Source organism: Entelurus aequoreus, linkage group LG26, assembly GCF_033978785.1.
Source record: "Entelurus aequoreus isolate RoL-2023_Sb linkage group LG26, RoL_Eaeq_v1.1, whole genome shotgun sequence".
Lineage (NCBI taxonomy): Eukaryota > Metazoa > Chordata > Actinopteri > Syngnathiformes > Syngnathidae > Entelurus > Entelurus aequoreus.
This window is the reverse complement of record NC_084756.1, coordinates 26,443,578-26,465,589: the sequence shown is the minus strand read 5'-3', so window position 1 is coordinate 26,465,589 and position 22,012 is coordinate 26,443,578. Positions and strand designations below refer to the sequence as shown.

Below are 22,012 nucleotides of genomic sequence, written 5' to 3'. Positions count from 1 at the left end.
TTACAATGTACATATCCTACCAAGTCACACCTACACTGTTACAATGTACATATCCTACCAAGTCACACCTACACTGTTACAATGTGCATATCCTACCAAGTCACACCTACACTGTTACAATGTACATATCCTACCAAGTCACACCTACACTGTTACAATGTACATATCCTACCAAGTCACACCTACACTGTTACAATGTACATATCCTACCAAGTCACACCTACACTGTTACAATGTACATATCCTACCAAGTCACACCTACACTGTTACAATGTACATATCCTACCAAGTCACACCTACACTGTTACAATGTACATATCCTACCAAGTCACACCTACACTGTTACAATGTACATATCCTACCAAGTCACACCTACACTGTTACAATGTACATATCCTACCAAGTCACACCTACACTGTTACAATGTGCATATCCTACCAAGTCACACCTACACTGTTACAATGTGCATATCCTACCAAGTCACACCTACACTGTTACAATGTACATATCCTACCAAGTCACACCTACACTGTTACAATGTACATATCCTACCAAGTCACACCTACACTGTTACAATGTACATATCCTACCAAGTCACACCTACACTGTTACAATGTGCATATCCTACCAAGTCACACCTACACTGTTACAATGTACATATCCTACCAAGTCACACCTACACTGTTACAATGTACATATCCTACCAAGTCACACCTACACTGTTACAATGTGCATATCCTACCAAGTCACACCTACACTGTTACAATGTACATATCCTACCAAGTCACACCTACACTGTTACAATGTACATATCCTACCAAGTCACACCTACACTGTTACAATGTACATATCCTACCAAGTCACACCTACACTGTTACAATGTACATATCCTACCAAGTCACACCTACACTGTTACAATGTACATATCCTACCAAGTCACACCTACACTGTTACAATGTACATATCCTACCAAGTCACACCTACACTGTTACAATGTACATATCCTACCAAGTCACACCTACACTGTTACAATGTACATATCCTACCAAGTCACACCTACACTGTTACAATGTGCATATCCTACCAAGTCACACCTACACTGTTACAATGTGCATATCCTACCAAGTCACACCTACACTGTTACAATGTACATATCCTACCAAGTCACACCTACACTGTTACAATGTACATATCCTACCAAGTCACACCTACACTGTTACAATGTACATATCCTACCAAGTCACACCTACACTGTTACAATGTACATATCCTACCAAGTCACACCTACACTGTTACAATGTGCATATCCTACCAAGTCACACCTACACTGTTACAATGTGCATATCCTACCAAGTCACACCTACACTGTTACAATGTGCATATCCTACCAAGTCACACCTACACTGTTACAATGTACATATCCTACCAAGTCACACCTACACTGTTACAATGTACATATCCTACCAAGTCACACCTACACTGTTACAATGTGCATATCCTACCAAGTCACACCTACACTGTTACAATGTACATATCCTACCAAGTCACACCTACACTGTTACAATGTACATATCCTACCAAGTCACACCTACACTGTTACAATGTACATATCCTACCAAGTCACACCTACACTGTTACAATGTACATATCCTACCAAGTCACACCTACACTGTTACAATGTACATATCCTACCAAGTCACACCTACACTGTTACAATGTGCATTTCTCTGATGATAAACTTGTATGATGACTGAAGTGCTGATAGCAACCTAACCTACTTTTTATGGCAAACACACAAAACATGCAATATTTGACCCCCCAAACATGATCAAAGTGTAATATTGGATGTGAAGTAATTGGATACTTTAACAGGTCAATAATTCATAACAACATTGATTGTGATTCAGTATTATTTTTTAGCAATAGCCTGCATGGCAGCTTTGTGTTATTAGAGTCAAAATTGCAACTTTTTATTCTTACATTTCACCTCTTTACTCTTTTATTCTGTTTGTGAATGTGTTTCTTTTTTGTAATAGTCATTTTAGAATGTGCCACCATCACAAATGGCCCCCAGGCCCCACTTTGGACATCCCTGCTTTAGTTATTTGAGATACTGTATGTCAGGGGTCACCAACGTGGTGCCCGTAAGGACCAGATGAGTAGCCCGCTGGCCTGTTCTAAAAATAGCTCAAATAGCAGCACTTACCAGTGAGCTGCCTCTATTTTTTAAATTGTATTTATTTACTAGCAAGCTGGTCTCGCTTTGCCTGACATTTTTAATTCTAAGAGAGACAAAACTCAAATAGAATTTGAAAATCCAAGAAAATATTTTAAAGACTTGGTCTTCACTTGTTTAAATAAATTCATAAATTTTTTTACTTGGCTTCTTATAACTTTCAGAAAGACAATTTTAGAGAAAAAATACAACCTTAAAAATGATATTAGGATTTTTAAACACATATACCTTTTTACCTTTTAAATTCCTTCCTCTTTTTTCCTGACAATTTAAATCAATGTTCAAGTAAATGTATTTTTTTTTATTGTAAAGAATAATAAATACATTTTAATTTAATTCTTCATTTTAGCTTCTGTTTTTTCAACGAAGAATATTTGTGAAATATTTCTTAAAACTTATGATTAAAATTCAAAAAAATTATTCTGGCAAATTTAGAAAATCTGTAGAATCAAATTTAAATCTTATTTCAAAGTCTTTTGAATTTCTTTTAAAATTTTTGTTCTGGAAAATCTAGAAGAAATAATGATTTGTCTTTGTTAGAAATATAGCTTGGTCCAATTTGTTATATATTCTAACAAAGTGCAGATTGGATTTTAACCTATTTAAAACATGTCATCAAAATTCTAAAATTAATCTTAATCAGGAAAAATTACTAATAATGTTCCATAAATTAAATTTTTTCAAAAACATTTGAATTAGCTAGTTTTTCTCTTCTTTTTTTCGGTTGAATTTTGAATTTTAAAGAGTTGAAATTGAAGATAAACTATGTTTCAAAATTGAATTGTCATTTTTTTCGTGTTTTCTCCTCTTTTAAACCGTTCAATTAAGTGTAAATATCATTAATTATTAATAATAACAGAGTTAAAGGTAAATTGAGCAAATTGGCTATTTCTGGCAATGTATTTAAGTGTGTATGAAACTGGTAGCCCTTCGCATTAATCACTACCCAAGAAGTAACTCTTGGTTCAAAAAGGTTGGTGACCCCTGCTCTATGTCATTTAGTGTAAAGTAGCCACCGTATTCTCCAGACTATAGAGCGATCGGTATATAAGTCGCACCCACCAAATTTTAGAAGGAAATAATATGTTTTCATACTATAAGCCGCACTGGTCTATAAGTGGCAGATATATACGTTGTGAAATGAGTTATTTACACAGAAATATTCTGGAAATGTTTATTTACGTACCTTAATTGTTTCCAAACGGTGTCTGTAACACGGCAGTAAAACGGCTGATCAAACAAAACAGAAGTCATGGTCATGGACCCACTAGCTGTGCAAGTGTCATGTCTTTTGATCATGTTTTGTGTGGCTATGTTCTGTTGGTTTTTGGACTCTTTTAGTTCCTGTTTTTGCACTTCCTTGTTTTGTTTCCATGACAACTCATTGGTTTCACCTGACTCATTTGGACTCACGCATCTGTTTTCATTCATGAAGAGACTATTTAAGCCTGTCATTTTCTGTTGGTCGTTCTGGCGTCATCACTCTCACTCTGCTCATGCCATAGTTCATGCTGTCATAGTTCATGCTGCTCTTTTATTGCCACGTGAGTTTTTGTTTATTCGTGTCACAGTAAGTGTTCTTGTTCCGTGCCCTACAGACATCACACATGGGACACTTTAGTAAGTAAGAATTGTTTTAGTTATATTGTAAAACTTACAAACGTTGCTTGGACTGATGAATGAAGAATCCAAACGAGTAAGAACGCTATGGACGACTTGAAGACTGAACAGCATTTCTAGTTTTGGTTGAAAGGACTAAATGGAAGGACACTGCAGCACCTGCAGTGAGCAAACTTGTCCAAAAGATGGCGCCATAACACAAACATTATTATTAGTGTGTTTGCTTGTTGGTTTTGTTTTCTTTTAAACTTTTGCATTATGGACGTCAGCTAAAAAAAAAAATCAAATTAATTAGTTGCACCGTTTTATAAGCCGCACGGTCCAAAACGTAGGAAAAAAATAGAATTGACGTTAAATCATTGAAATGTTTAAATGAAAGGTGATTGGCGGCAAGGACTTTTTCTTCCACCTAGGTGAGCACATAATGCTCTTTGCTGCCACCTGCCTCTTTTCTCTTGCAATACCTGCTTTGGGGGCGGAGCCACTCACACACACACCTGCTTACTGTTTGCAATCAGGCCTTCTTAAGCTCTCCTGCCCGTCTACTTGTCGCGTCACACACCTTCGAAAGATGTCTCCATGTACATCTATACTCACACTCCTCACTTTTTCCTGCTCTGTATTCTTACACTCCTTTCTTTTCATTTGGTCACCTGTCCGTCCTTCTTCTGGCTCAGCCATCCCTAACACTATTTGCTAGTGATGTGCCATACCACTCATTTTCTTTCCCATCCGATACCCAGTTGAATTCAGGCGATACATTGTGCAAATATACCTAACGTGTCTGTAAACATTTCAAAAGTTGTGTATTTTCAAATATATCCAGCTAAAGAAACAACAGTAAATGAAATAAAGAGCAAACAAATCAATTATAAATATATATGAAAATATCATATTTTGTACAATTTTATATATATATATATATATATATATATATATATATATATATATATATATATATATATATATATATATATATACACGGTATAGCAGTATTAGTATAGTATAGTATAGTATAGGGGTACTAATGAATCAAAAACGGTACTATACTCTGAAAAGTACCAGTTCACCATATTTTTTTTAACGGGCATGACGGCGCATCGTCACGTCATGACATTGCTGGTTTTGTGAGCAGAGAAGCATGTTGGGCAGCACACACACACAGAGTACTTACAAGCAGACAGCGTGTAGACAGAAAAGGGAGAGTGGACGCATTTTGGCCGATAAAGGTGAAGTTATAACACTGAAACACCCTCAGGAAGAGCTGGCTAGCAGCTAACATCCAGCCACAGTGTTTTAGCTACTTCTACATCACTAATCCTGGTCTCCATGGCGACAAACAAAGTAAGTTTCTTACAAGTATCATTATCACTGGAGGACAAGGAATAGCTAAACATGCTTCACTACACACCGTAGGAGGATACAATAGCTCACCGCTAACAAAAGATAGCGCCCCTGAATGCAAACAAACGCCATGGGTGGATCTACACCAAAAATTCACTGTAATGATACCAAGTTCAAGAGCGTATCTAGTCAATACTATGATTACATCGATATTTTGTCCTTTATTTATTTTCACACAATCTTTTTTTTTTTAATTCATAGACTCAGAAAATACGTCCCTGGACACATGAGGACTTTGAATATGACCAATGTATGATCCTGTAACTACTTGGTATCGGATCGATACCTAAATATGTGGTATCATCCAAAACTAATGTAAAGTATCAAAAAAGAGAAGAATAAGTGATTATTACATTTGAACAGAAGTGTAGATAGAACATGTTCAAACAGAAAATAAGCAGATATCAACAGTAAATGAACAAGTAGATTAATAATCCATTTTTACAGTTTGTCCCTCATAATGTGTACAAAATAATAGGTGTATAAATGACACAATATGTTACTGCATACGTCTGCAGACTAATTAGGAGTCTTTGTTTGTTTACTTACTACTAAAAGACAAGTTGTCTAGTATGTTCACTATTTTATTTAAGGACTAAATGACAATAATAAACATATGTTTCATGTACATTAACATTATTTAAGGACTAAATGACAATAATAAACATATGTTCCATGTACATTAACATTATTTAAGGACTAAATGACAATAATAAACATATGTTCCATGTACATTAACATTATTTAAGGACTAAATGACAATAATAAACATATGTTTCATGTACATTAACATTATTTAAGGACTAAATTACAATAATAAACATATGTTCCATGTACATTAACATTATTTAAGGACTAAATTACAATAATAAACATATGTTCCATGTACATTAACATTATTTAAGGACTAAATTACAATAATAAACATATGTTCCATGTACATTAACATTATTTAAGGACTAAATGACAATAATAAACATATGTTTCATGTACATTAACATTATTTAAGGACTAAATTACAATAATAAACATATGTTCCATGTACATTAACATTATTTAAGGACTAAATGACAATAATAAACATATGTTTCATGTACCCTAACATTTTTTGTTACAATAAAGTCAATAATGACATTTTTTGTGGTGCCCTTTATTTAGAAAAGTATCTAAATATATTTCAGTACCGGTATATATGTATGTATACATATACATGCACTATTCCATCCATCCATTCATTTTCTACCGCTTGTCCCTTTCGGGGTCGCGGGGGGTGCTGGAGCCTATCTCAGCTGCATTCGGGTGGAAGGCGGGGTACACCCTGGACAAGTCACCACCTCATCACAGGACCAACACAGATAGACAGACAACTATTTGCAAGTGTAAACACACAAAATTAGCTATAAAACATAGCTAGCTAGCGGCTAACAGTGTTTTAGTTGCTTCATAATGGCGGAGGTCCCCGTGACCGGGCTGCCCATGGCTGCCCAGGCGTTTGAGGGGCCGTCTGCGCGGGAAGCACTGTATCCGCAGCAGCCGGGACCTGCAGTGAAGCACAAGGGAGACTAAAGGTCCGGGGCCATGGAACCGGAGGGCCCGCCGCGGCCTGTGGCGCGTCAGGCTCTGGGTAGCAGAAAAAGAAAAAGAGTCAGTTGCGGCACCGCCTCCTCTCGCTGCGTGCGCGGCACCGGTGCTGGGCGTTTGGCCGCCTGCGCGGTCCTCTCCTCCCTCCGTGCCTCGCGATGCACCGCCAGGTGGTCCTCCGCCAACATCACTGCAGCTGCCAGGTCTCGTGGGTGGTGGTACCTTACCAAGGCCATGTCCGTGCCAGGATGGCCTCCAGGAACTGTTCCAGGGCAACAAGTTCCACCACTCGGCTGTTATTGTCGCGCGGCTGCAGCCAGCCCGTCGCCGCGTCCCGCAGCCGCTGCCCCGACACAAATGGGCGGTCCTCCGGCCTCAGGCAAGAAGCGTCTGGAACCGGCGTCGGTGGTCCTCGGCGGTGCAGACGGTCCGGTCCAGCACCGCCCGCCTTAGGTCTGGGAAGCACATGCGGGAGGCCGCCGGTAGCCTAAGCGCTGCCTGCTGCGCCCCATTCCATCCGCACGCCGCCGCCGTGGCCTCAAAAGTGTCTATAAAGTCCTGGAGGTCCTCTGTCTCCCCCATGCTTGAAATGGAGACGGCCGCTGATGTCGGCTGTGCCGCTCCGACCCGGCCCGCCATCGATTGCAGAATTTGGGTCTGCTGGGCCAGCTGGAGTTGGAGCGCCTCTAACTGTTGACGACTGGCCGCGAGAATCCACGCTAATGCTGCCAGGGAGTCGGCTTCCATCTTCGGTCAGGTACATTTAGGCGCCAAAATGTGGAGGTCGCCCTCCTGTGGTGGGTTCTCCTGGCCGACAGATCTTCGGGAGCCCGGTAGAGTTTGAATCAAGGCTTTATTTGGCATAAACACCCTGGGGGTAGGCTTGCTTTCCAGCAATATATATTTGTCTCTGACGTGTGTGTCTCTCTGGCTCCAACTCCAACCACGTCTCTCGCCCCGGCTGCTGCTAATAAGGGCGACAGGTGATTAGATAACAAGCTCCAGCTGGGCAATCTACTCACCTGCCGCTGACTTCGAGGCCGGTCCTTACACACACCGCTGTGGTCCGCGGGCAGGCCCGCGGACCACGCCCCCCTCCACAGATATATATACACATGTATATTTAAAATGTTTTAAAAAGTAAATCAAATAAATAAGAATATAAATCCAAGTAAAAATATATTAACACAATATACATTTTAAAAAATAAATTAAAATAAAATGAATACTTCAAAAAATAAATAAAAAAATAAAAATGTGAGTTGTTTTTTTTTAATTACTTGATTAATTGATATTCCTAATGTGGAAATGTGCACAAGCCTGCCGTATACACACCTAAGAAGAACAGAGTGTCATACTTACAACACAAGCAATGCCAAACTATTAATGGATTCAAACTTTTATACAAACATGAGGTCTGGTTCAAATATAGAGATGAGGCTCTTTAATTTGACCTGCTGTTGTACTCTGTCTCAAAGTGTTAACATGTGCTCAATGTTTCCTTACCATTATTGCTATGTTGTCTATTACCATTATTGCTATGTTGTCTATTACCATTATTGCTATGTTGTCTATTACCATTGTTGCTATGTTGTCTATTACCATTGTTGCTATGTTGTCTACTACCATTATTGCTATGTTGTCTATTACCATTATTGCTATGTTGTCTATTACCATTATTGCTATGTTGTCTATTACCATTATTGCTATGTTGTCTATTACCATTATTGCTATGTTGTCTATTACCATTGTTGCTATGTTGTCTATTACCATTGTTGCTATGTTGTCTACTACCATTATTGCTATGTTGTCTATTACCATTATTGCTATGTTGTCTATTACCATTGTTGCTATGTTGTCTATTACCATTGTTGCTATGTTGTCTATTACCATTATTGCTATGTTGTCTATTACCATTATTGCTATGTTGTCTATTACCATTGTTGCTATGTTGTCTATTACCATTATTGCTATGTTGTCTATTACCATTGTTGCTATGTTGTCTATTACCATTGTTGCTATGTTGTCTATTACCATTATTGCTATGTTGTCTATTACCATTATTGCTATGTTGTCTATTACCATTATTGCTATGTTGTCTATTACCATTATTGCTATGTTGTCTATTACCATTATTGCTATGTTGTCTATTACCATTGTTGGTATATTCATTATTCCTACATTGTTGATACAAATGATTGTTACAGTGTAATAATGATTGTTACTTGTGGTAATGCCACTATGATACAACATCTGTATTATAATCCTTGAACAAAATAACAGTGAACTCATGTGAATAAATAAATAAATGATAAATGGGTTATACTTGTATAGCGCTTTTCTACCTTCATGGTACTCAAAGCGCTTTGACACTATTTCCACATTCACACATTCACACACTGATGGCGGGAGCTGCCATGCAAGGCGCTAACCAGCAGCCATCAGGAGCAAGGGTGAAGTGTCTTGCCCAAGGACACAACGGACGTGAATAATCACTGAATGGAGAACTGGGGGTGGGATTAAATCAATTATCTTCTTCGCACTCCCTTTCAGGCAAAACTGGACAATCATGCATTACATACTGTACATTACCTTTTGCACTATATTCATTTATATTATTATGTGTTGTCAACTTTATACTTTTTATGTCATTGCCTGAAATAAATAAATAAATAAATGAAAATGAATGAAAAAAAAATTAAATGACAAATATTACCCAACATACATGTTGTGTAATCCACACACACACACACACACACACACACACACACACACACACACACACACACACACACACACACACACACACACACACACACACACACACACACACACACACACACACACACACACACACACACACACACGCAAACTGTTAGAATAGTGAAACTGAACCTACTGCACCTTTGTGGACACATTCATGCATCTACCTAAATCTGACCTTTTCAATTTGATTGATTGATTGAAACTTTTATTAGTAGGTTGCACAGTGAAGTACATATTCCGTACAATTGACCACTAAATGGTAACACCCCAATAAGTTTTTCAACTTGTTTAAGTCGGGGTCCACTTAAATTGCACTTAAATTGATTCATCATGATACAGATATATACTATTTTCATAATACAGTCATCACACAAGATAATCATCAGAGTATATACAATGAATTATTTACAATCCGGGGTGTGGGATGTCCCTTTGTCATTGAACACTTCCACTTCTAATAGTAGAACAATCTCATTCAAACTTCCACTTCTAACCGTAGAACAATTTCATTCAAACTTCCATTTTTAACTGTAGAACAATTTCATTCAAACTTCCACTTGTAACTGTAGAACAATTTCATTCAAACTTCCATTTCTAACTAGAACAATTTCATTCAAACTTCCACTTGTAACTGTAGAACAATTTCATTCAAACTTCCACTTGTAACTGTAGAACAATTTCATTCAAACTTCCACTTGTAACTGTAGAACAATTTCATTCAAACTTCCACTTCTAACTGTAGAACAATTTCATTCAAACTTCCACTTCTAACTGTAGAACAATTTCATTCAAACTTCCACTTCTAACTGTAGAACAATTTCATTCAAACTTCCATTTCTAACTAGAACAATTTCATTCAAACTTCCACTTCTAACTGTAGAACAATTTCATTCAAACTTCCATTTCTAACTAGGAAAATTACATTCAAACTTCCATTTTTAACTGTAGAACAATTTCATTCAAACTTCCACTTCTAACTGTAGAACATTTCATTCAAACTTCCACTTCTAACTGTAGAACATTTCATTCAAACTTCCACTTCTAACTGTAGAACAATTTCATTCAAACTTCCATTTCTAACTAGGAAAATTTCATTCAAACTTCCATTTTTAACTGTAGAACAATTTCATTCAAACTTCCACTTCTAACTGTAGAACATTTCATTCAAACTTCCACTTCTAACTGTAGAACATTTCATTCAAACTTCCACTTCTAACTGTAGAACATTTCATTCAAACTTCCATTTCTAACAGTAGAACAATTTCATTCAAACTTCCATTTCTAACAGTAGAACATTTCATTCAAACTTCCACTTCTAACTGTAGAACATTTCATTCAAACTTCCACTTCTAACTGTAGAACAATTTCATTCAAACTTCCATTTCTAACTAGGAAAATTTCATTCAAACTTCCATTTTTAACTGTAGAACAATTTCATTCAAACTTCCACTTCTAACTGTAGAACATTTCATTCAAACTTCCACTTCTAACTGTAGAACAATTTCATTCAAACTTCCACTTCTAACTGTAGAACATTTCATTCAAACTTCCACTTCTAACTGTAGAACATTTCATTCAAACTTCCACTTCTAACTGTAGAACATTTCATTCAAACTTCCATTTCTAACAGTAGAACAATTTCATTCAAACTTCCATTTCTAACAGTAGAACATTTCATTCAAACTTCCACTTCTAACTGTAGAACATTTCATTCAAACTTCCACTTCTAACTGTAGAACAATTTCATTCAAACTTCCATTTCTAACTAGGAAAATTTCATTCAAACTTCCATTTTTAACTGTAGAACAATTTCATTCAAACTTCCACTTCTAACTGTAGAACATTTCATTCAAACTTCCACTTCTAACTGTAGAACATTTCATTCAAACTTCCATTTCTAACAGTAGAACAATTTCATTCAAACTTCCATTTCTAACAGTAGAACATTTCATTCAAACTTCCACTTCTAACTGTAGAATATTTCATTCAAACTTCCACTTCTAACTGTAGAACATTTCATTCAAACTTCCACTTCTAACTGTAGAACATTTCATTCAAACTTCCACTTCTAACTGTAGAACATTTCATTCAAACTTCCATTTCTAACAGTAGAACAATTTCATTCAAACTTCCATTTCTAACAGTAGAACATTTCATTCAAACTTCCACTTCTAACTGTAGAATATTTCATTCAAACTTCCACTTCTAACTGTAGAACATTTCATTCAAACTTCCACTTCTAACTGTAGAACATTTCATTCAAACTTCCATTTCTAACAGTAGAACAATTTCATTCAAACTTCCATTTCTAACAGTAGAACATTTCATTCAAACTTCCACTTCTAACTGTAGAACATTTCATTCAAACTTCCACTTCTAACTGTAGAACAATTTCATTCAAACTTCCATTTCTAACTAGGAAAATTTCATTCAAACTTCCATTTTTAACTGTAGAACAATTTCATTCAAACTTCCACTTCTAACTGTAGAACATTTCATTCAAACTTCCACTTCTAACTGTAGAACATTTCATTCAAACTTCCACTTCTAACTGTAGAACATTTCAGTCAAACTTCCATTTCTAACAGTAGAACAATTTCATTCAAACTTCCATTTCTAACAGTAGAACATTTCATTCAAACTTCCACTTCTAACTGTAGAATATTTCATTCAAACTTCCACTTCTAACTGTAGAACAATTTCATTCAAACTTCCATTTCTAACTAGGAAAATTTCATTCAAACTTCCATTTTTAACTGTAGAACAATTTCATTCAAACTTCCACTTCTAACTGTAGAACATTTCATTCAAACTTCCACTTCTAACTGTAGAACATTTCATTCAAACTTCCATTTCTAACAGTAGAACAATTTCATTCAAACTTCCATTTCTAACAGTAGAACATTTCATTCAAACTTCCACTTCTAACTGTAGAACATTTCATTCAAACTTCCACTTCTAACTGTAGAACAATTTCATTCAAACTTCCATTTCTAACTAGGAAAATTTCATTCAAACTTCCATTTTTAACTGTAGAACAATTTCATTCAAACTTCCACTTCTAACTGTAGAACATTTCATTCAAACTTCCACTTCTAACTGTAGAACATTTCATTCAAACTTCCACTTCTAACTGTAGAACATTTCAGTCAAACTTCCATTTCTAACAGTAGAACAATTTCATTCAAACTTCCATTTCTAACAGTAGAACATTTCATTCAAACTTCCACTTCTAACTGTAGAATATTTCATTCAAACTTCCACTTCTAACTGTAGAACAATTTCATTCAAACTTCCATTTCTAACTAGGAAAATTTCATTCAAACTTCCATTTTTAACTGTAGAACAATTTCATTCAAACTTCCACTTCTAACTGTAGAACATTTCATTCAAACTTCCACTTCTAACTGTAGAACATTTCATTCAAACTTCCATTTCTAACAGTAGAACAATTTCATTCAAACTTCCATTTCTAACAGTAGAACATTTCATTCAAACTTCCACTTCTAACTGTAGAATATTTCATTCAAACTTCCACTTCTAACTGTAGAACAGTTTCCTCCCACCCGTCCTGGCCTCCCTCCTCCCTCTCTTCCTCTCACTGGTCCTGCCAGCAGCAGAGTCAGAGTGCGGCTGCACCACACAGATGCAGAGTCCAGGTCCATGCAGGAATGAAGACCATGGACAAGACGCATGCTTCCTGCGAAGGATTCCTACTTTATCTCAAGGTAAGCCCTGCCTTGCACGACTGATAAAAACTCCTGCATGGCCAAGAACAACTAAGCTGTGTTTCATCAGATACTACACCTAATCTGTGACTTGTGTAATATTAAATGTACTCAAATAGAGTTTTTCTGTGGGCAAACAGGTCGATTTAATATTGTCACAAAGTTTTGTGTTCAATAAAGTCACTTCTGCAAGGTGATTGTTTACTTACTTATATAGCCTTAAATCACGAATGTCTGATTAGCAATATTTGTTTATTTTATATTTCCTATACTGTCAATACATTTAAAGTGCAAATGAAAATACAGCTTTGTCACTTTAGTCATCATTTTGGAGCTTTACAAACTTTTCTTTGACTTTAGCATCAGACTTCTTCTGCCACAAGTGGTGGAAAAGTGCATTACAAGTGAGTACCTGCACCGACCATGGCTGAGAAACATATTTTTGTGAGAAACACTGCATTAAAGTGTAGCTTGGGCTTGTTTTGACTCTTTTTTAGATGCGTTGTTGTTTAGCCATTTTGTAAACAAAGCCTAAGTGTGTATGGCACACTCACTAGCTGTGTTGTACTGATACTGTGTTGCATGTTTTGCACTTGTGTTCCATCAGATTGTTTGGACACACTGATTGTGCCCAAATGAAGTCAAGTTGGCGAGGACATCATTAAGACTCAAACACGACTTAGTTGACGAGGCACGGTCGCTTTGCGGTTCCAAGAACTGCACCTCGCTGTTTATGTTTGCTAGGTGGAAGTTTGGAGAAGCCTTTCCTTGCCTGCCCTTTGTTGAGCCATGTTTGCAGTTGGCCTCCTTTCCTCTCACTGCTGTTGACAAAAGAAAGGTTTGCAACACCAGTGAGTGACGGCCAAGCTTAAACAAACCATAAAGATGAATTAGGGTACTTAAGTTTGGCATTCATAATGTACTTATTTGTCAACTTGATAGCATTTAGCTTCATGCTGCTAACCCTCTTTGAGGAGGGGAGACTCCTCCTACAGTCTTGAGTTTCAAAGTCTGATGAGAGGTGGCTGGAAGTGAAGTTGAACTATTTATTCTACAAAAAGGAGTACTGCATTTTCTGGACGAGAAGCCACACCCACTAAATTTTAGAAAAAAAAAGTTTCCATATATAAGCAACAGATATATACTGTACGTTGTGAAATTAATTATTTACACAGACGTATTTAGTAAATGTTTATCTACATACCTTAATTGTTTCCAAACGGTGTCTGTAAACAGAAGTCATGGTCATGGAGCCACTAGCTGCACAAGCTAGCTCTCCAATCAGCTAAACAGACTCAATAACTCCATGCTGACGTTTTGCTGAATTTACTGAGGAATTTGTGTAAACACAAAAAGAATGCCATTGTACTGTAAGTTAATAATACTAACACAGACGTGTTAGCATATTAGCTAATGCTACCGAAGCCTGCTTGATTACATTACGATAGCAGGTACAAAAACGCATGAAAACACTCTCGCAGACGTCACACATGGGACGCTTTAGTAAGTAAGAATTGTTTTAGTTATATTGTAAAACTTACAAATGTTGCTTGGAGTGATGAATGAAGAATCCATACAAGTAGAAACGCTATGGAGGGTTTTACTTCCGGTTTAAGGTATTTAAAACAGGAAGCACATTTTTAACCTGCAACACCTGCTGTGAGCGAACTAATCCAAAAGATGGCGCCATAGCACAAACAATAACACACCTTTTCAGTCCTCTGCTTGTTTTTAATGAAAACTATTGAACACAAAACATTGTGGCCTTCAGTGAAGAAAAATCCATAAATTAGCTGCACTGTTTTATAAGCTGCAGGGTTCAAAGCGTAAGGAAAAAAAGTCCAGAATTTACAGTATTAGTGTTTCCCACGGAACGGCAATACATTTAGTGTGAAAATGACATCGTTGCATAGTTAGCATTTGTTTTCTTTTTACAGGCTCAAAAATGTTTGCACATGCTGAATATTTAACTTTTAACATATTGTAACATTAAATTGTTTCGCTTTATTTCATTTTTACAAAGTAACAGGTTGCACTTTGTACACCCTTGTATTACTGGCACGTATTATATTTATTATTCTGCCCTCCCTCAATGTTGTGATTTAGTTTGCCAAAGATGTAAACGGTCTTTTCAAATCAGAGATGAAAGAAGGTCCAACTGGAGGTTTTAGTTGATATTTTCCACAATAAAGTTTGTGTCAAAGTAAGCAAACAAAGGAAGGTAAGGCAGGTTTGTTTACCGAGTGCGGTGCAGACACAAGCCAATTCAAAGGCTTCACAGACAATTACAAGGAGGCAAAATAAAACATATATAAGTGGGAAATAAAGTAATCATAATTCAAATTAATGATATGCATTTTCCCATCCACAATGTGACATCTAGTGCACGCTCTTTCAGTCAGTTAGTACACAAGGAAAAAATACATATATATATATATATATATATATATATATATATATATATATATATATATATATATATACATACATATATATACAAATTGTTTTAACCCGATGCGGACCCTGAGTCAAAAAGTTTGGAGACCCGTGCTTTAAAGTTACGAGCGCTACCTTATTAGCATGTAGCATTCTCTTCATCTATTGTATTAACATCTAAGCTAGCTGACATGAGCACAGTCGCCCCCTGGTGTAGGAGAGGCACACTGCATGTGGCCATCACTCACATTACAGATAAGAGCATGGAAACTACAACTTCACATGCAGCTGTGAAAATAAAAGAAACTGAATTATTTGACAAATCAGACTAATTTAGTGCATGAAAACTTACTGAGTGTAAAAAATCACATGACGTAAGAAAAAGCAGTAATAAAATATCCAATGATTACTTTCACGCTAGTAAAAATTACATTTATATTATCATCTGTGTCAGTAAAATGTTCACATTTCAGCTTACAGGAATTATTCTTACAACTAGAGAAAACATGATGAAGTAAATTGTAAATGATTTTTATGTTTTACACACACACACACACACACACACACACACACACACACACACACACACACACACACACACACACACCCCCCAACTACAATTGTAGTCCAAGGACCTATAAAAACAGATACTAAATCAATCACAAGTTACTCAATACTTGTAGTTATTTTCACAGCATACTTATTCTTAGTCAAGTAGATATTTTGACAACTACTTTTTACTTTAACTTGAGTCATATCATTCTAAAGTAAGAGTACTCTAGCACCTCTGCTTAATGCCAACACACAATGGAGCAGCTTATTGGACAAGATCATACTAATCATTGGGAACTTGTACAAATGTTAAGTCATTTGAACACAATAGAATTGACACAATACATTTTCTACTTTTGTACAGTGTGTGTGTGTGTGTGTGTGTGTGTGTGTGTGTGTGTGTGTGTGTGTGTGTGTGTGTGTGTGTGTGTGTGTGTGTGCGTCCAGCAGAAGTATATTAATGTGTGGGAATTTCCACATGCCAAGGCAATTAAATGTTGTTGCAGATCCAGAGATAAAAAGCTGATATTAGTTTGTCAGTGAGGGTCTTTACAACATGAACATGATATATTTATTCAGGCGTGACGGTGGTTAGCTCGTCTGCCTCCCAGTCTGGAGACCGGAGTTCCACTCTCCAATGGAACATGTCTGCATCAGCTTTGCATGTTCTTCCCCGTGCTTGTGTGGCTTTTCTCCAGCTTTCACCCACTTCCCAAAAACATGCATGTGAGGCCTCACTGGACACTAAATTGTCTCTGGGCCCTGGAGACTGGTGAGCCAAGTCAGCTGGCACTACCTAATCAAGTACCGGATTTCCCAGACTATAGAGCGCACCGGTATATAAGCCACACCCACTGAATTTTAGAAGAAAACAATATACTGTGTGTTCCATATATTAGTCGCACCTCACTATAAGCCGCAGATATATACGTTGTGAAATGAGTTATTCACACGGAAATATTCTGTAAATGTTTATTTATATACCTTAATTGTTTCCAAATAACACAGCAGTAAAACGGCTGATCAAACAAAACAGAAGTCATGGTCATGGACCCACTAGCTGCGCAAGCTAGCTCTCCAATCAGCTAAACAGACTCAATAATTCCACGGCAACGTTTTGGCGAATTTATTGAGGAATTTGTGAAACAAAACAAAAAGAATGCCATTGTGAGTTAATAATACTAACACAGACACTTGTAAACCTGTTAGCATATTAGCTAATGCTAACCATGCTAGTAGCTTCATTACATTACGTACAAATATGCATAAAAAACATGCCCACAGACATCACACCTGGAACGCTTTAGTAAGTAAGAATTTTTTTTAGTTATATTGTAAAAACTTATAAATGAAGAATCCATAAGAGTAAAACCGCTATGGACTGCCAGAAGACCAAACGGCATGTCTGGTTGACAGCATGAGTCTAAAATGAGCGAACTCATTCAAAAGATAGCACCATAGCACAAACAATAATACACCATTTCAATGTCTTGTTTTTGTTTAGTTTTTTTTTTAAACTATTTGCATCATAGCTGTCAGCAAAGAGCGTTTTACAAGCTGCAGGATACAAAGCGCAGGGAAAAATGAGCAACTTATAGTTTGGAATGTTCTATAATTTATTAAACAGTAAATACATTCTTTGGTAAAGTAACTATAATTACTTTTGAAAAGTATTTTCCAAAGACTGCCCATATCCACGAGGATTTGATGGGACAGGAAATGTTGTGCCACGTTGCAACAGGCCAAGTACGTCTTTGTTATATTTAGGATGCATGATCAGATGCTTCTGACCCAAACCACACTGAGCTGGTGCTGCACTGTGGACGACCAAGTGGAGCTGTGTCCTTCTCCACTTTGCAGTACACATGCAGTACCACGTGGAATCTTGTAGTACCACATGTAGTAAATGTGGAATCTTGCAGTATACCTGCAATCTTGCAGTACATATCCAATCTTGTAGTACCACGTGTAGTAAATGTGGAATCTTGCAGTATACCTGCAATCTTGCAGTACATATCCAATCTTGTAGTACCACATGTAGTAAATGTGGAATCTTGCAGTATACATGCAATCTTGCAGTACATATCCAATCTTGTAGTATTACATGTAGTAAATGTGGAATCTTGCAGTATACCTGCAATCTTGCAGTACATATCCAATCTTGTAGTACCACATGTAGTAAATGTGGAATCTTGCAGTATACATGCAATCTTGCAGTACATATCCAATCTTGTAGTACCACGTGTAGTAAATGTGGAATCTTGCAGTATACCTGCAATCTTGCAGTACATATCCAATCTTGTAGTACCACATGTAGTAAATGTGTAATCTTGCAGTATACATGCAATCTTGCAGTACATATCCAATCTTGTAGTACCACGTGCAGTAAATGTGGAATCTTGCAGTATACCTGCAATCTTGCAGTACATATCCAATCTTGTAGTACCACATGTAGTAAATGTGGAATCTTGCAGTATACCTGCAATCTTGCAGTACATATCCAATCTTGTGGTACCACATGTAGTAAATGTGGAATCTTGCAGCATACCTGCAATCTTGCAGTACATATCCAATCTTGTAGTACCACATGTAGTAAATGTGGAATCTTGCAGTATACATGCAATCTTGCAGTACATATCCAATCTTGTAGTATTACATGTAGTAAATGTGGAATCTTGCAGTATACATGCAATCTTGCAGTACATATCCAATCTTGTAGTACCACATGTAGTAAATGTGGAATCTTGCAGTATACATGCAATCTTGCAGTACATATCCAATCTTGTAGTACCACGTGTAGTAAATGTGGAATCTTGCAGTATACATGCAATCTTGCAGTACATATCCAATCTTGTAGTACCACATGTAGTAAATGTGGAATCTTGCAGTATACCTGCAATCTTGCAGTACATATCCAATCTTGTAGTACCACATGTAGTAAATGTGGAATCTTGCAGTATACCTGCAATCTTGCAGTACATATCCAATCTTGTAGTACCACATGTAGTAAATGTGGAATCTTGCAGTATACATGCAATCTTGCAGTACATATCCAATCTTGTGGTACCACATGCAGTAAATGTGGAATCTTGCAGTATACCTGCAATCTTGCAGTACATATCCAATCTTGTAGTACCACATGTAGTAAATGTGGAATCTTGCAGTATACCTGCAATCTTGCAGTACATATCCAATCTTGTAGTACCACATGTAGTAAATGTGGAATCTTGCAGTATACATGCAATCTTGCAGTACATATCCAAACTTGGAGTACCACATGTAGTAAATGTGGAATCTTGCAGTATACCTGCAATCTTGCAGTACATATCCAATCTTGTAGTACCACATGTAGTAAATGTGGAATCTTGCAGTATACATGCAATCTTGCAGTACATATCCAATCTTGTAGTACCACATGTAGTAAATGTGGAATCTTGCAGTACTACATGCAATCTTGCAGTACATATCCAATCTTGTAGTACCACGTGTAGTAAATGTGGAATCTTGCAGTATACATGCAATCTTGCAGTACATATCCAATCTTGTAGTACCACATGTAGTAAATGTGGAATCTTGCAGTACTACATGCAGTACCACGTGGAATCTTGCAGTACTACATGCAGTACCACGTGGAATCTTGCAGTACTACATGCAGTACCACGTGGAATCTTGCAGTACCACATGCAGTACCACGTGGAATCTTGCAGTACCACATGCAGTACCATGTGGAATCTTGCAGTACTACATGCAGTGCCACATGCAGTACCACATGCAGTACCACGTGGAATCTTGCAGTACTACATGCAGTACCACATGCAGTACCATGTGGAATCTTGCAGTACTACATGCAGTACCACATGCAGTACCACGTGGAATCTTGCAGTGCCACATGCAGTACCACGTGGAATCTTGCAGTACTACATGCAGTGCCACATGCAGTACCACATGAAGTACCACGTGGAATCTTGCAGTACCACGTGGAATCTTGCAGTACCACATGCAGTACCATGTGGAATCTTGCAGTACCACATGCAGTACCATGTGGAATCTTGCAGTACCACATGCAGTACCATGTGGAATCTTGCAGTACTACATGCAGTGCCACATGCAGTACCACATGCAGTACCACGTGGAATCTTGCAGTACTACATGCAGTGCCACATGCAGTACCACATGAAGTACCACGTGGAATCTTGCAGTACCACGTGGAATCTTGCAGTACCACATGCAGTACCATGTGGAATCTTGCAGTACCACATGCAGTACCATGTGGAATCTTGCAGTACCACATGCAGTACCACATGCAGTACCACGTGGAATCTTGCAGTACCACATGCAGTACCATGTGGAATCTTGCAGTACCACATGCAGTACCATGTGGAATCTTGCAGTACCACATGCAGTACCACATGCAGTACCACGTGGAATCTTGCAGTACCACATGCAGTACCACGTGGAATCTTGCAGTACCACATGCAGTACCACATGCAGTGCCACATGCAGTACCACATGCAGTACCACATGCAGTACCACGTGGAATCTTGCAGTACCACATGCAGTACCACGTGGAATCTTGCAGTACCACATGCAGTACCACATGGAATCTTGCAGTACTACATGCAGTGCCACATGCAGTACCACATGCAGTACCACGTGGAATCTTGCAGTACTACATGCAGTGCCACATGCAGTACCACATGCAGTACCACGTGGAATCTTGCAGTACCACATGCAGTACCACATGCAGTACCACATGGAAATAATTGCCCCAGTAAATCAGGATCTATAATCTCAGTGTTCTGTCTGCACTAGGCTGGTGTTTGTTAAACATCTTTGTGCAGATCACTTCAGACTTCCTGTTGTGTTTTATCTGGACTGCAATGTGTGTCTTTATCTTCCTGCTGGCCTTAATCTCTCTTGGACCAGAAGCAGATTGTTTGAATTCATTTTAGCGCCTCCTCAGATCTACGCCATCTCACTACACCTTGCCTAATATCCGTCACCGTCAATAACAACCTACTTTATTTTTTGCTTGCAATGGTTGGAGAAGCGGAGATTACTTGAAGGTTTAATGGTGCTAATCCGAGCAGGTGCCCAGTAAGAGTGGCATCTTGCTCAAGGTGATAAGTCACAGACTTCATCCAACACTCACAGCTTACAACCCTTCTAGTGTACACACATTCTTAAAATGTCTGTAGAAGTAATCAGACGATAACGGAGCACTATCTATAAAATCAAAACAATCAAGACGTGACATAAAGACTTTGAGTTGACCAAAATGTCATGTTATGCATCTCCGTTTTGAGGGGATGACGTGTAATGGTAAATGGTAAATGGGTTATACTTGTATAGCGCTTTTCTACCTTCAAGGTACTCGAAGAGCTTTGACACTATTTCCACATTCACACACTGATGGAGGGAGCTGCCATGCAAGGCCCTAACCACCACCCATCAGGAGCAAGGGTGAAGTGTCTTGCTCAAGGACACAACGGACGTGACGTAGTTGGTAGAAGGTGGGGATTGAACCAGGAACCCTCAGGTTGCTGGCACAGCCACTCTCCCAACCGCGCCACGCCGTCCACCGTGTAAGAGATCTAAACATAACCTACACTTTTTCTGCAGTCAATGACTGAAGCCTGAAGCCCAAATTGTGAAAATAACAAGCTATCAGTGTACTACTAGCAGCTAA

At 37.7% G+C, this 22,012-nt stretch overlaps 1 protein-coding gene across 2 annotated transcripts in view; it reads left to right on the top strand.

Moving 5' to 3' along the window:
• Positions 1–13,242: 13,242 nt before the first annotated feature.
• The window catches only part of LOC133643294 (cdc42 effector protein 1-like), a 29,324-nt gene continuing 20,554 nt past the window's right edge, over positions 13,243–22,012 (top strand). The window contains exon 1 of one of the 2 annotated variants that reach the window (XM_062037778.1): positions 13,243–13,335. In XM_062037778.1, the coding sequence (XP_061893762.1) occupies positions 13,301–13,335 (35 nt within the window). In that variant the 5' untranslated portion in view covers positions 13,243–13,300. The remainder of the gene's footprint in view (positions 13,336–22,012) is intronic. The other variant, XM_062037780.1, reaches the window with a different exon arrangement.